The sequence below is a fragment of the Lupinus angustifolius genome, unplaced genomic scaffold (assembly GCF_001865875.1).
Source record: "Lupinus angustifolius cultivar Tanjil unplaced genomic scaffold, LupAngTanjil_v1.0 Scaffold_466, whole genome shotgun sequence".
Lineage (NCBI taxonomy): Eukaryota > Viridiplantae > Streptophyta > Magnoliopsida > Fabales > Fabaceae > Lupinus > Lupinus angustifolius.
Genome location: NW_017727854.1, coordinates 4884 through 20439, shown reverse-complemented (window position 1 = coordinate 20439; position 15556 = coordinate 4884). Strand labels below are relative to the sequence as shown.

The 15556-nt window shown below is 33.2% G+C and overlaps 1 protein-coding gene across 1 annotated transcript in view; it reads right to left on the bottom strand.

Annotated features, from left to right (window-relative positions):
• The window catches only part of LOC109341453 (DExH-box ATP-dependent RNA helicase DExH7, chloroplastic), a 35892-nt gene extending 33657 nt beyond the window's left edge, over window positions 1-2235 (bottom strand). The window contains exons 1-4 of the mRNA XM_019579367.1: window positions 1783-2235; window positions 1488-1705; window positions 1324-1371; window positions 35-185 (exon numbers count right to left, since the gene is read on the bottom strand). Of these exons, the coding sequence (XP_019434912.1) occupies window positions 35-185; window positions 1324-1371; window positions 1488-1705; window positions 1783-2164 (799 nt within the window). The 5' untranslated portion in view covers window positions 2165-2235. The remainder of the gene's footprint in view (window positions 1-34; window positions 186-1323; window positions 1372-1487; window positions 1706-1782) is intronic.
• Window positions 2236-15556: the final 13321 nt, after the last annotated feature.

Below are 15556 nucleotides of genomic sequence, written 5' to 3'. Positions count from 1 at the left end.
AAATATTGAAATATAAAGTGAAATTCAAATTAACCTATAGCAGACAACTCTTGCTTCAGTTTCCGGATGATACTGCCTGCCTGTTCCTGGCCTTTTTTGTCCCCCTTTTCTTTGGCTTTTGTAGCTCCCAACCTTGCAGCAAGATACTCCTTGGCAATAACATCATAAGACCTAGGTTCACAGGCCTATTGAAAAAGGAAAGAAAATAATGCCCATTCAGAGTTAAACAACAATATTTAATCATCATCACCATTCCATCAACAGAGACGGAGAAAAACAAAGACATTAAAACTTTCCAACAAGCACTCTGCACCCTATTAAGAAAGGATTACAATAAAGGAGGATAAGCAATTCTCCACCAAAAAAACTACAGAGGTATAAACAAAAGAACAGCAAAAAAACCATAAAAAGAGCCCAATCTCAGTGCATATCATCCTAAGAAAAAAAATACTGAGGAGCTAAGATACTGTGTCATGTAACAAGTTATGTCAATCTCTGCATATCCATCAAAGAAATACCCCAAATAAACCATGGAATAAACGCTACACACAAGCAAACAAAAAGACCATATCCCAAGTGTTGTCATAAAGAAGTTCCCTTGAACATTCTAGCATTCCTTTCCAACCATAGGCAACATAGCACAACAAACACAACACATTGGTAGTGAATTTTAGCATTTTTACGGAAGGCAAAACCTCTGTTGCTAGTGAGAAGAAACTTATGTTAATCCTTAGGGTGGACCCGAAAAACTCCAAAGATGTCAAGAAGCTTATTCCAGAGAGAGTTTGCAGCTAAACAGTGCAAAAAGAGATGAGTCCAGATTAGTGACAGGTCTTTGCTTTTGTCACAAGTCATTCATTTAAAACAGCAGTCTAGAATAAACATTTGACCTTTGGAGAGCTCGGAAATCAAAATGTGCTTATCCAAAATAAAACTATTTGTATGGTGAAAAAGAGTCAAAAGTGAAAAAGGATTTACATGTGAAAATTTTCAAGGGATCAAGGATCCAAGTTCTTGAGTCAGGAATATAAGAGAGTTGATTAGCGTCAATTAAAACCAAAAGAGACTCTAACTCAAGAACACAGGCTCTACTCAAAGAAAGTAGACGAGAAACCCTGGAAGCAACTGAACCATCTTCCCAAAATTTAATGAGTCACCACCAAACTGGAAGCACATGAGAGAGTTACAAGAAGGTAAACCCTGAGAAATAAATTCTCACCCACTCTGATGTAAATCATACTTACTTCAATGACTTGCTGTGATAAAGAGGAATATTAAAATCGCAAGCTAAGTATTTATTAATCTTAAAGATAATAAAAATACCCGGTTTGTGACAATGGTGTCATCATCTTCCCAAGTCTTATATTCGTCCTGCAAATACCACAGAATAAAAATAAAATCGGTAATTTTTCAAATACAGCAAGTTTCATAAATATAGTTGGTCTTTCTTTCTTTCCAGACATGATGATAGCTTAAATTAGGGGCACCTCTTCTTCTTCCTCCTCGTTTTGCTCGACATATTGCCTGATCCAATCTGCTTGACTAGAATCGAAAGTGTCGTCAACGTTGCAATGCTGTTTCTTGATTAAAACCAAAAAACCTACAGATTTTTCTTCTTCATCATCTAATTCTTCCTTATTTGTTGTTGTTGTTGTAGTAGGTGAATTGTGGGTTGGTTGATTTGATATAACACCAACAGAACCACCTAACAAAGCAATTGGCAGAATATTATCTATGTATGAAATGAAATGATGATGAAGAAGTATAGATATAAAGAGATACCTTGAGTAGAAGAATGAAAGCCAGTAGAAAATATGAGTGGAAGTTCATTTCCGGGTATATTGAGGCATAACCAATCAAGAGCAGATTCAAAAGTAGCTTTGAGATTGAGAGCGGAGAGAGCAAGCTCAATGTGATGATTAGAGAAACCTTCGCAAGAGAGCTTTTCGTAAACACTTTTCAACTTCTTTGCCTTCTGGGCCTTCGTTAGGGTTAGGTTTGTGCTTTCCTCATCTGACGCTGGAGTAGTAGTAGCCGAGTTAAGCAAGAGCCGACGGAGCCGATTTTCATTTTCGGCCGAGATTTGGAGCTTCGGACCGGATGAAGATGAAGATTGAGGCGGCTTTGCCTTCTGATTCTGATTCTTCTTCTTCTTCGGCGCCATCTCTGCTGTATTGTATTCGCGCTTCTTACTTGAGGTTTAATTGCATTGAAAATTTGCAAAATAATTCGTATCCTCCTACTTTTTCATTTAAAAACTATTTTCTATATTTTATTTTGAAAAACATGGGTAAGGCCCATGCGATCCTACATGTCTACTTCCTATATTTTATTTTGAAAAGCATGGGTAAGGCCCATGGGATCCTACACGCTAATTCCTATCGGCTTCCTTTGTGGTTGGGTGGGTGGTGTCGAGAACAAACCCACTGGCCCAATCTAACACCCCCTATCTAGTATGGTAATGATGGTAACAAACATAGTTCTGTCAATGGTGGTGTTGAACATGAGTTTGACGAAAGCGTTAAAAAGGTGTTTGATTTTATCTACGACTTATGTCTCTCTACTTGTAATCTCCTCATAATTTGTTCATAACAATTGTAACTTATGAGTTGTCATTATGTAAGTCAGTCACTTAATAAGTCACTAAGACAACAAGTCACTAAGTAAGTCAATAAATCAATAATTAAGTTAGTAAGTAAGTCAGCAAGTCACTAAGTCAATAATTCACTAAGCCGATAAGTAAGTCACTAAATCATTTAGTTAGTAAGTCACTAAGTAACCCATCAAGTTAGTAAGTAAGACAATAACTCAGTAAGTTTGAAAGTCATTTAGTAAGTAAATAAATAAGTAAGTGAGTAAATTAGTTAATCAGTAACTCACCAAGTAAATCAGTTAGTCAATAACTAAGTTAGTCACTAAGTAAATCAGTTAGTCAGTAACTAAGTTAGTCACTGAGTAAGTCAGTAATTCACTTAGTTAGTGAGTTAGGAAGCCAATAAGTCAGAAAGTAACTCAATAAATCACTTAGTCAATAATTCAGTAACTCAATAAGTAAGTCTGTAAGTCAATCAATATGATAGACCGTAAGTCACTCACTAAGTCAGTCAATAACTCATTAAGTTAGTTAGTAACTCAGTAAATCAGTCAGTAAGTCATTAAGTGGGTCATTAAGTCAGTAACTCAATAAGTCAGTAAGTTAGTAAGTCAATGAACAACTACAAGAAATTTGTCATATACCTACGGACGCTTATAGCGACAGCTAATAAAACCGTTGGTATAGAGATAATATACCTACGGACGTACAATAAAACATAGGTATAAGTATAATATAGCTACAGATGTCTAAGTTCGTAACTATAAGTATTAGTGACATAATGCACTATGTAGGTATAGATGCCTTATACCTATAGAAAGTATTGTCTATAATTGTATGCTTTACCAATGGCTTTAAAACCGTAGGTATAGATTGACTATACCTATAGTTGCATACTTTTAAAATCGTAGGTATAAATTGCATATACCTACAGATGCATACTTTCAAAGTTGTAGATATAGATTTCATATCCCTACAGATGCCTAATTTCAAAACCATAGGTATATATAATTTTTTTTAAAACTTTGTTCCCAAATTAAACATTTTGTCTTTCGAGTTCCTAATCCCTCTTACTTACACTATTCAAAGTTCATACTCTCCTATTAATGACTAAATATCTACTAACAATTTTTTATATTATCTCTATTAGTTTATATTTATATGAATTTGGTTACAATGTTATTGAGGAAATGAAAAGGCAACATTTGATTATACTAAAGAAACCCCTCCAACTTCTGAAAAACTCTTTGCAATCACAAGCTACTAGTGAAGTTTCCACTCCCATTTGAAAACCTCTTCCTCTAACCTTGGTGGTGCCCCTATTTCCAATTTGTCCCACAAGAAAGTCATTATTCCTCATCCTCCCAAGAAGTTGCATTAGAATGCAGCAATAGAGAAAAGAGAGACATTGGTAAGTCTTCTCTCTTGTTTACCCGTATTTCTTCCCTTTTTATTCTAAAATTTTTAGTTTTTATTCTTATGCAATTGTTGTTCTAGAGTTCTTTTTTTCTTCTCTGCTACAAAAACGTGATGGTCTTTTACTTCTTTTAGACCCAATATAATATATTTATTTTTCACTTAATTTGTTTCCATTTTAAGGGTCATTAAGTGACATTGAAGCATGTAGCTTGAATTTGTTCTTAAAGCAAATATATGGCTTTTGTAGACCAGAAGCTTGCATCTTGAATTTGTTGATTTCTTGGTTTCATTCTATTCTTATTGGCCATCTGTATTTTTAGACATTTTTTTTGCTCTTAAATTGGTTGTTATTTTACCATTCATTTGTCACTAGGAATGGCAGCATTGGTCCACTGCCAATTACCATATTATTAATGGTTCTACATTGTTCTATGTGCACATGTTTATAAATTTACATGATGAAAAAATAATGTGAATTTTGTGTATCTTCATATCCCCTATTTGCTTTATGACTTACTTGCCCTTTTTCTGAAAACCACTAATGAACCAAATCACGATATTGACTTGAATCAACCCTATCATCAGGTAATATAGATGCAACTTGTTCTTCAGTTTTACTGGGGTCAAATGCCATTGACTTCAAATCAAACTTCCATTGTCTCCACGTTATTAAGTAAATTGTTTTATGAAAGAATGACTATAACTTTTCCATTGCATTGTAGAAACATAAAGCCAAAGGTTGTTGCCTAATCGTAAAGAAATATATATTGATACACGAACTCGTAAGGATGGAGCAATTGTAAATGAAAAGGTCACAAGAGTGATTGTAAGATTTGTTTTCCTTTTCATTGTGTATGCTATTTTATGGAATTAACTTCTTATTGATATATGTGTATATATTTATGCTTTTAGGAAGAATTGAACAAATACGACAGTGATGAGCATGGACAATCTCACTTAGGCACACAAAGTGGTGTTCCGTGGAAGGAAGACATACTTTTCAAAGTAAAAGGACCTAATAAGAAAGGACATGTGCATTGTATGGGAAAGATGTCGAAATAAAAAAAAAATGAAGGTTTCTTTGTCAGAAAATCAAGAGTTACGTAATAGGGTTAAGCATATGGAAAGTATGGTGACAAATATGATGTCATTTATTCAAAGTCGGTTTTTTGGAGCAAATGTTGATGACATGATTGAAGCTGCAAAACAGGTATACCGTATTCCCCTCAAATTTATTTTTCAAAGTTCACTTTATATTTGTATCAATTCTGTGAACTGGTTGAGATAACTTAATAGATTTACTAAAGTTAATTCCTAATCTATTCTTCTATCCTAATATAGTTCAGTAACTTCAGTTTTCATACATGGAAGCAACACTATGATATGATGATATATATGTGTTGGGTAATTGTTACTGGGTTGACTATTTTGATTTATATGCATTGACTAGTTGTTATTGAGTTCACTATGTGAGTAAATAAATTGCCCTACATTGTTGAGAAGATGAAGAGAGATATAGAATGATACATGGAAATCTTAGAAAACAAAATGTTGTTCTACGTAAACTTAGAGAAATACAATACTCATAGGGAATGATGATTCAAAATGTTGTGCATAATTTTCTGGGTATAAAAAGAGACACTACCTTGATGGTTCACCCACGTTCATATCAATTAACTTGTCATACAGATAACCACCGATGTATTCAAAATTATGGTTGATGACAAGTGTGCCGATAAAAATCCATGTGGACCCGAAGACTCTTCCAGATTTAGTTTTAAAGTTATAGTCTTCATATCCCACAGTGAAAATTGATACCAAAGACAGGTAAAAGCTATCAATGACACTCATTGTCTTCAAAATGTGTGCCCCTAATGCTCCAACAAGAATCAAGCACCATACAATTCCTATAGCTACACACACCCTAACTTCTTTGGTGTTGAAATTTTGGTACGGAGAAGTAGAACATCAAACCATGAAACGAGTTCTAAGTTTTTGCAACTCATCATCGATTAAATAATTCAGAATTATAGCCCACATCCCGAACCCAACTAAAATGTAAATACTAGTTGTTAATTTGGCAAATGTTATCTGTGGGACGATGTCTCCATATCCCACACTAGTCAAAGTAACTACAACAACATAAATGCCATTAATCAACATGGATGTAATACTATTGAGATAATATACTAAGACTCCAAGTATCATATATCCTACAAGGATGGCGATACAAATTAATTTCCTCATCAGTGTTGAAAGTGTCTTAGGTCCACCAAGATTCTCACTATCCTCATGATACTGGTCTTGCACAGTTTTCTCATCACGCTCATTTTCCCGAGTTCCCTGAGCTCCTCCAACTCCCTGCGTTCCACCAAGATTCTCACTATCTTCACGAGATTGGTCTTGCACAATATTCTTTTCACGCACAATTTCCCCAGTTCCCCTAACTCCCTGAGTTCCACAAAGATTCTCACTATCCTCATGAGATTTGTCTTGCACAGTATTCTCTTCAGTCACAATTTCCCCAGTTCCCAAAACTCCCTGAGTTCCCTGAGCTCCACCAAGATTCTCACTATCCTCATGAGATTGGTCTTGCACAATATTCTCTTCGGCCACAATTTCCGCAGTTCACCTAACTCCCTGAGCTCCCCCAGCTCCCTGAGTTCCACCAACTTCCTCGTTTTCCCAATTTTGTTATTCAATGATCATCATTCTCACGAGTATTGTATTTTTCTATGTTTACGTAGAACAACATTTTGTTTTCTATGATTTCCGTGTATCATTCTCTATCTCTCTTCATCTTCCCAATAGTGTTGGGCAATTTACTTACTTTGCATCAGTTCCATTGATCATTTTTCTATATATCTTCATCTTCTTAACAATGTAGGACAACTTATTTATTTTATATCATTTCCATTTGTTCCTTATGAAGTTTTTTTTATATTACATATCTCTCTGCATCTCCACAGTACAGGACAACTTCATTTTTGTTTTGTTTTATAATGTTGTTTTGTATTTGTGTAGGTTCACATATCTAAAGACTAAAAAGTTTAATGAGCACTGCTGCAAGGAATGGAACCTAGTTTTGCAACAATATAAACCTTTCATTCTATTTCAAAAACAATATAAACATAAAGACTAAAACGTTTAAGGAGCACTACCTTATTCCACCATAGAATGGATCCCAGATTTGCTCCAAAATAACCTTTCATTCTATATATGCATACATACTGAGTTACACATGCTGCAACTTCCTTTCCCCCTTAATATAACCAATTTGTATTTATTTGGTTCTTTTGATTTCTTGCTGCATCCAAAGCTTAGGCTTGTTTTGTTGCACCATGCTGTTAGCTTTCATCTGGTTCTATTTGTTTGGAGCATTTTCTTTTCCTTTTGTTGTTGTCTAACTCTGTGTCTTTGTTTCTTTTTCAATGAAATTGGGTCTTTAGCATTCAAACCTAGTCCATTTTAGGTTAAGTAACAGACCCATGATAAGTAGTATGAATTATTTCCAATATAAACTATACACTCCTTTCTATTGTTTTTTTAGGGGAGACTACAGTATATATATATATATATACAAAGTTAAAAAACTGATGTTGCCAAAAATGATCATCATTCCCTATGAGTATTGTATTTCTCTAAGTTTACGTAGAACAAAATTTTGTTTTCTAAGACTTCCGTGTATCATTCCCTATCTCTCTTCATCTTCCCAACTGTGTAGGGCAATTTACTTATTTTGCATCAGTTCCATTGATCATTTTTTTATATCTCTTCATCTTCCTAACAGTGTAGGACAACTTATTTGTTTTGTATCATTTCCATTTGTTCCTTATGAAGTTTTTTTTTATCATTACATATCTCTCTTCATCTCTAAAGTGCAGGACAAGTTCATTTTTGTTTTGTGTTATAATGTTATTTTGTATTTGTGTAGATTCACATATCTAAAGACTAAAAAGTAGGAATGGAACCCAATTTTGCTACAATATAAACCTTTCTTTCTATTTCAAAAACAATACAAACATAAAGACTAAAACGTTTAAGGAGCACTACCTTATTCCACCAAAGAATGGATCCCAGATTTGCTCCAAAATAACATTTCATAATTCTATACATGCATACATCTTGAGTTACACAGGCTGCAACTTTCTTTTCCCCCTTAATATAACCAATTTGTATTTATTTGGTTCTTTTGATTTCTTGCTGCATCTCTTTGCTGCATCCAAAGCTTAGGCTTGTTTTGTTGCACACCATGCTGTTAGCTTTGATCTGGCTCCATTTGTTTGGAGCATTTTCTTTTCCTTTTGTTGTTGTCTGCCTCTGTGTCTTTGTTTCTTTTTCAGTGAAATTGGGTCTTTAGCATCCAAACCTAGTCCATTTTAAGTTAAGTAATAGACCCATGATAAGTAGTATGAATTGTTTCCAATATAAACTATACACTCCTTTCAATTGTTTCTTAGGGGAGACTCTAGTATATATATATACAAATTAAAAAAAATGATGTTGCCAAAAATGATCATCATTCCCTATGAGTATTGTATTTCTCTAAGTTTACGTAGAACAACATTTTGTTTTCTAAGATTTCCGTGTATCATTCCCTATCTCTCTTCATCTTCCCAACGGTGTAGGACAATTTACTTATTTTGCATCAGTTCCATTGATCAATTTTCTATCTGTCTTCATCTTCCTAACAGTGTATGACAACTTATTTGTTTTGTATCATTTCCATTTGTTCCTTATAAAGTTTTTATTATTATTACATATCTCTCTTCATCTCCACAGTGCAGGACAACTTCGTTTTTGTTTTATTTTATAATGTTGATTTGTATTTGTGTAGGTTCACATATATAAAAACTAAAAAGTTTAAGGAGCATTGCTGCAAGGAATGGAACCCAATTTTGCTACCTTATAAACGTTTCATTCTATTTCAAAAACAATATAACCATAAAGACTAAAACGTTTAAGGAGCACAACCTTATTCCACCAAAGAATGGATCCCATATTTACTCCAATATAACCTTTCATTTTATATATGCATACATACTGATTTACTAATGCTGCAACTTGCTTTGTCCCCTTAATATAACCAATTTGTATTTATTTGGTTGTTTTCATTTCTTGCTGCATGCAAATCTTAGGCTTGTTTTGTTGCACGATGTTGTTAGCTTTGATCTGGCTCCATTTGTTTGGAGCCTTTTCTTTTCCTTTTGTTGTTGTTTGCCTCTATTTCTTTGTTTCTTTTTCAATAAAATTGGGTCTTTAGCACCCAAACCTAGCCCATTATAGGTTAAGTAATAGAGCCAATATGAATTGTTTCCAGTATGAATTGTTTCCAATATAAACTATACACTCCTTTCAATTGTTTTTCTAGGGGAGACTCTAGTATATATATATATATACAAAGTTAAAAACTGATGTTACCAAAAAAAGAAAGACAATCACCCACCCTATGAGCTTACTTTTTTAAAAATCTCTTACCAATTTTGTTATTCAATGATCATCATTCCTTATGAATATTGTATTTCTCTAAGTTTACTTAGAACAACATTTTGTTTTCTAAGATTTCTATGTATCATTCCCCATCTCTATTCATCTTCCCAAAAGTGTAGGGCAATTTACTTACTTTGCATGAGTTGCATTGATCATTTTTCTATCTCACTTCATCTTCCTAACAGTGTAGGACAACTTATTTGTTTTGTATCATTTCTATTTCTTCCTTATGAAGTTTTACATAAAAGACTAAAATGTTTAAGGATCACTGCCTTATTCCACCAAAGAATGGATCCCAGATTTGCTACAATATAACCTTTCATTCTATATATGCATACATACTGAGTTACACATGTCGCAGCTTCTTTTCTCCCCTTAATATAACCAATTTGTATTTATTTGGTTCTTTTGGTTTCTTGCTTCATCCCATGCTTAGACTTGTTTTGCTGCACCATGCTCTTAGCTTTGATCTGGCTCCATTTGTTTGGAGCCTTTTCTTTTCCTTTTCCTTTTCCTTTTCTTTTTCAATGAAATTGGGTCTTTAGCACCCAAACCTAGTCCATTATAGGTTAAGTAATAGACCCATGATAAACAGTATGAATTGTTTCTAATATAAACTATACACTCCTTTCAATTGTTTTTTTAGGGGAGACTCTAGTATAACAATCACCCACCCTATGAGCTTACTTTTTTTTAAAATCCTTTACCAATTTTGTTATTTAATGATAATCATTCCCTGTGAGTATTGTATTTCTCTAAGTTTACGTAGAACAACGTTTTTTTTCTAAGATTTTCGTGTGTCATTCCCTATCTCTCTTCATCTTCCCAATAGTGTAGGACAATTTACTTACTTTGCATCAGTTCCATTGATAATTTTTCTATCTCTCTTCATCTTCCTAACAGTTTATGACAACTTATTTGTTTTGTATCATTTCCATTTGTTCCTTATGAAGTTTTTTTTATCATTACATATCTCTCTTCATCTCCACAGTGCAGTGCATGACAACTTCATTTTTGTTTTGTTTTATAATGTTGTTTTTTATTTGTGTAGGTTCACATATATAAAAGACTAAAAAGTTTAAGGAGCACTGCTGCAAGGAATGGAACTCAGTTTTGATACAATATAAACCTTTCACTCTATTTCAAAAACAATATAAACATAAAGACTAAAACCTTTAAGGAGCACTACCTTATTCCACCAAAGAATGGATCTCAGATTTGCTCCAATATAACCTTTCATTCTATATATGCATACATACTGAGTTACACAGGCTGCAACTTCCTTTCTCCCCTTAATATAACCAATTTGTATTTATTTGGTTCTTTTGATTTCTTGCTGCATCTCTTTGCTGCATCCCAAGCTTAGGCTTGTTTTGTTGCACCATGTTGTTAGCTTTAATCTGGCTCCATTTGTTTGGAGCCTTTTCTTTTCCTTTTGTTGTTGTTTGTCTCTGTATCTTTATTTCTTTTTCAATGAAATTGGATCTTTAGCACCCAAACCTTCTATCATAGCTACAACGGTGAGAACACTTACTTTATTTAAACACGTATATAGTTTATATAGTTTAAACACTTAATCTAAATTAACATAGTAAAGTATAAATATAACTCAATATTTAACTCATGTGTTATTTCAATCTTATTAGAGCACTTTATTTATTCTGTAATATTCTAAACATCAAGTTAGCTATAAAAATCTAACATATATTGCATATATGTAATCCAACCTAAAAATAGAGCTTATATGCAAGTTAACTTGTTTTGAGGATTTAGGGTTTTAAACCTCTATTAATTTAAGAGTTAACATGAGTGTTGCTTTATTATTTCTTTATTTTTTGTTTATAGGTTTTTATAAACTAAGTTGGTTAAGGAACAAACTTAGCTTATAAATTAAAATATAAAAATCCAAGCAAAATGAGCATATTGTGCAAGTTAACCCGACACGGGCCATGTACTTTAGGACATGGCTGTGCCTCCGTTAATTGTTTTAATTATGAGTTACAGGACGGAACACGTGTAAGAATAGGATTGCAACTAAGAGGGGGTGAATTAATTGACTTAAAATTATATTAACTTTTTCTGCAATATGTAAGAGTTAATGTGCAGCGGATAATATTGTAGAATAATAAACAAGTATAAAGTAAAGAGGAAAGGGAGAAGAGAGTACAAAATGATTTTATACTGGTTCACCTTCTTGTCTACCGAATGTTACGTCCAGTACTCTTGCAACACAAAAGATTTTCCACTAAATATTAAGAGTTGTAATTACAATATCTCACTCCGAGATCTCTCTGTACCTTACATACTCACTAATATTTATACCTTAGAAAAACACTTTCCAAGTCACTCTATCCCCTTATTCACACCCTGTGAAAGAAGGATTGTTTGCAATGAATGAAGAATTACAACAATGACTTTGGATTGCCTTTACAAGTATGAAATATTATAAGTAAGAGGGATTAGGAACTGGAAAGAAAAAATGTTTAATTTGGGAACAAAGTTTTAAAAAAAATTATATATATACCTATGGTTTTGAAATTAGGCATTTGTAGGGATATGAAATCTATATCTACAACTTTGAAAGTACACATCTGTAGGTATATGCAATTTATACCTACGATTTTAAAAGTATGTATCTATAGGTATAAGCAATCTATACCTACGGTTTTGAAGCCATTGGTAAAGCATATAGTTACAGACAATACTTTCTATAAGTATAAGGCATCTATAAGTAAAGTATACATTATGTCACTAATACTTATAGTTACGAACTTAGACATCTGTAGCTATATTATACTTATACCTATGTTTTATTGTACGTCCGTAGGTATATTATCTCTATACCAACGGTTTTATTAGCTGTCGCTATAAGCGTCCGTAGGTATATGACAAATTTCCTGTAGTTGCTCATTGACTTACTAACTTCTGACTTACTCAGTTACTGATTGACTTACTGACTTAGTGACTCACTTAATGACTTACTCACTGATTTACTGAGTTATTAACTAACTTAATGAGTTATTAACTGACTTAGTGAGTGACTTACGGTCTATCATACTGATTGACTTACAGACTTACTTATTGAGTTACTAAATTATTGACTAACTAATTTATTGAGTTACTTTCTGACTTATTGGCTTCCTAACTCACTAACTAAGTGAATTACTAACTTACTCAGTGACTAACTTAGTTACTGACTAACTGATTTACTTAGTGACTAACTTAGTTATTGACTAACTGATTTACTTGGTGAGTTACTGAGTAACTAATTTACTCACTTACTTATTTATTTACTTACTAACTGACTTACAGACTTACTGAGTTATTGTCTTACTTACTAACTTGATGGGTTACTTAGTGACTTACTAACTAAATGATTTAGTGACTTACTTATTGACTTAGTGACTTGCTGACTTACTCACTAACTTAATTATTGATTTATTGACTTACTTAGTGACTTGTTGTCTTAGTGACTTATTTAGGGTTTAGGGTATGGGGTATGGGGTTTGGGGTCCGGGGTCTGGGATTCAGGGCTCATGGTTCTGGGTTTTGGGTCCAGGGTCCAGGGTCCAGGGGTCCAGGGTGCAGGATGTAGGGTCCAGGGTTAAGGGTCTAGGGTCCAGGGTGCATGGTCCAAGGTCCAGGGTGCAGGGTGCAGGGTGCAGAGTGCAGGGTGCAGGGTTCAAGGTCAGGGGTCAGGGGTTATGGGTTAGAGTTTAGGGTTTAGGGTTTAGATGGTTGAAGGGGTTTAGTATTTTGAATGTTGCGGGTTCATCGTAGCTCCTTTTTTAGTGATTCTTTTTGCTTTCTTCCCTATTTTTCATCGCGGTTTTAGGGTATTTTAGGGTTCAGGGTTTAAGGTCCAGGGTCCAGGGTCTTATGGTTTAGGGTTTAGGGTTTAAGGTCTAGGGTCCAGGGTTTTAGGGTTTAGGGTTTAGGGTTTAGGGTTTAGGGTTTAGGTTTTGGTTCAAGAAGCAGTGATCGATAACCGCTACACCTATTCAACCCCCCTCTAGGTGTTCCTAGGCCACTGATACCTAACATAACGCCATACCACTAAATGGTGTATGTGCCCCCAAGTGATGCAACATAAAGAATGCTTAGCTCCCTTATAAAAGATGGTTACACATCAATTATATGTTATGAATGATTATTAAGAATCCTAACTATCGTTAGCTCATGTGAGTGTTTTGTATTAAGCATTGTAAACTATTGCTTTGTGAGTATGTTCTCTAATCAATTGTTTTTTTGTTAATAAAAAAATTAGATGCATGATTACCCTTAAGGGTATGGTAATGTGACTCCATATGAACAATTGTAATAATGTGAATACGATCATGATTCCTTGATTATATTTGACATTAATATATTTCATAATTGTTGAATGGAGTTCAGAATGAAACTAACGTTTACACTGAACAAATGCTAGATTCATTCTTGGATATAGAGTTGCTCATCGTTTCTAAGGGTCTACTCACACTTATACAAATGAACATGAATATCATGAACCAAGAAAAGTAAAAAGAAAATTACAGCATAAGAACAACAGTTCAATGAAGAGAAAATAGTTAGTGATATAAGACAAAAAATAGGAAAACAATATCAAGTTATAATAGGTCACACGTCAATGAAGGTTATTACGAAAGGTAAGATATATAAAAAAATTGTGAAAGCATTAAACAATAAACAGAAAGGAAGATGAATATCATGAACCAAAAAAAGTATAAAAAAAATTACATCATAACAGTAACTCTTCAATGAAGGATATGACCATGGTTAAGATTACAAAACAAAGAACCTAAGTAAATATATAAAAAAATAAGAAGACAAAGAGCAAACAAAATTGGAAGAAGATCAACTTATAATCCTTGGTAAAATTAAACATATTACTTTCTTTCAAAATCAAAGAGCCTCACCAAATATAAAGCAAAATTAAAAAGATAAACATGAAGAAGAACACAACGCATAAAATAAATAAGAAAAATGAAATGAGAGGGGCAAATGACATTCCAAACTCATAAATAAAAAATGAAGTAGAACAAAATGACAGAAATGAAGAAAGGAAAAATGATATGTTATAGGTATGTGCTATACACATCACAACAATCAAGAATAGTTCCTCATTTTGTTAGAGAAAGAAGCAAACAATGAATGTGAAAATAAATTAGAGAAACGAAGAGGCATGTAACGAAACAGTAAGTGGAACAATTACCAGAAAAAATGAAGAAAGTCATTTTGTAAATAATTCATTCATCCAGATTTTAACTGAAATTCAAAAGTGGTTTATTTGTGATTTATAAATGCTATTGAAGGTGAGCCATAATTTAATTAATTTTTGAAGTTAAAACATCAGCTATAATTTTGTTTGTCATGATTTATTTTGGGCATTATTTCAATTTAATGACATCAGAATAAAAATTGTTTTCGGGAAGTTAAAACATCACCTATGATATTTTTGGCCATGATTTACGTTGGTCATTATTTCAATTCAATGGCATCAGTAATAAAAATAAGGATATATAATAAATAGATATATAAAAAACAAATAATAAAGGGGTTTGTCATGTTATCATATGTGTCGGAATGTATAGGAAGGGGTAGAGAGCTTTTGGAGTGAAAAACTTTATTGAGGTAATGACACATGTCATAGGTGATGTGGCAAGGATTTTTCTTTGTTATATAGTAAATAGATTAGTATAGGTTTTGTTATATAGGTTTATAAAGAGTATATTCTCACCTTTTTGGGTAAGCAATTAATTCATTTCGGAGTTCGTGACTGCCCCTCCCAACAAGTATAGCTCTCAAAAATCAAACTCTCGAGCTTGGGATCCAGTGAGGCCTTACACCAGTACACTAACGACTTGTTGCTATAGGTTTGGAACCAACAATTTTAGCTTATCTTTTTATTATTGAATTGAAATAAATTATTAAATTTCAAGTCATTAATATATAGGAGAATTTAATATGAACCATTTATACCTATAATAATTTATCCTCTTTAGTTTTCTTTTTTATTCGTCGTTAACTGGTTTTTGCTTGAGCCACAACCTAGAA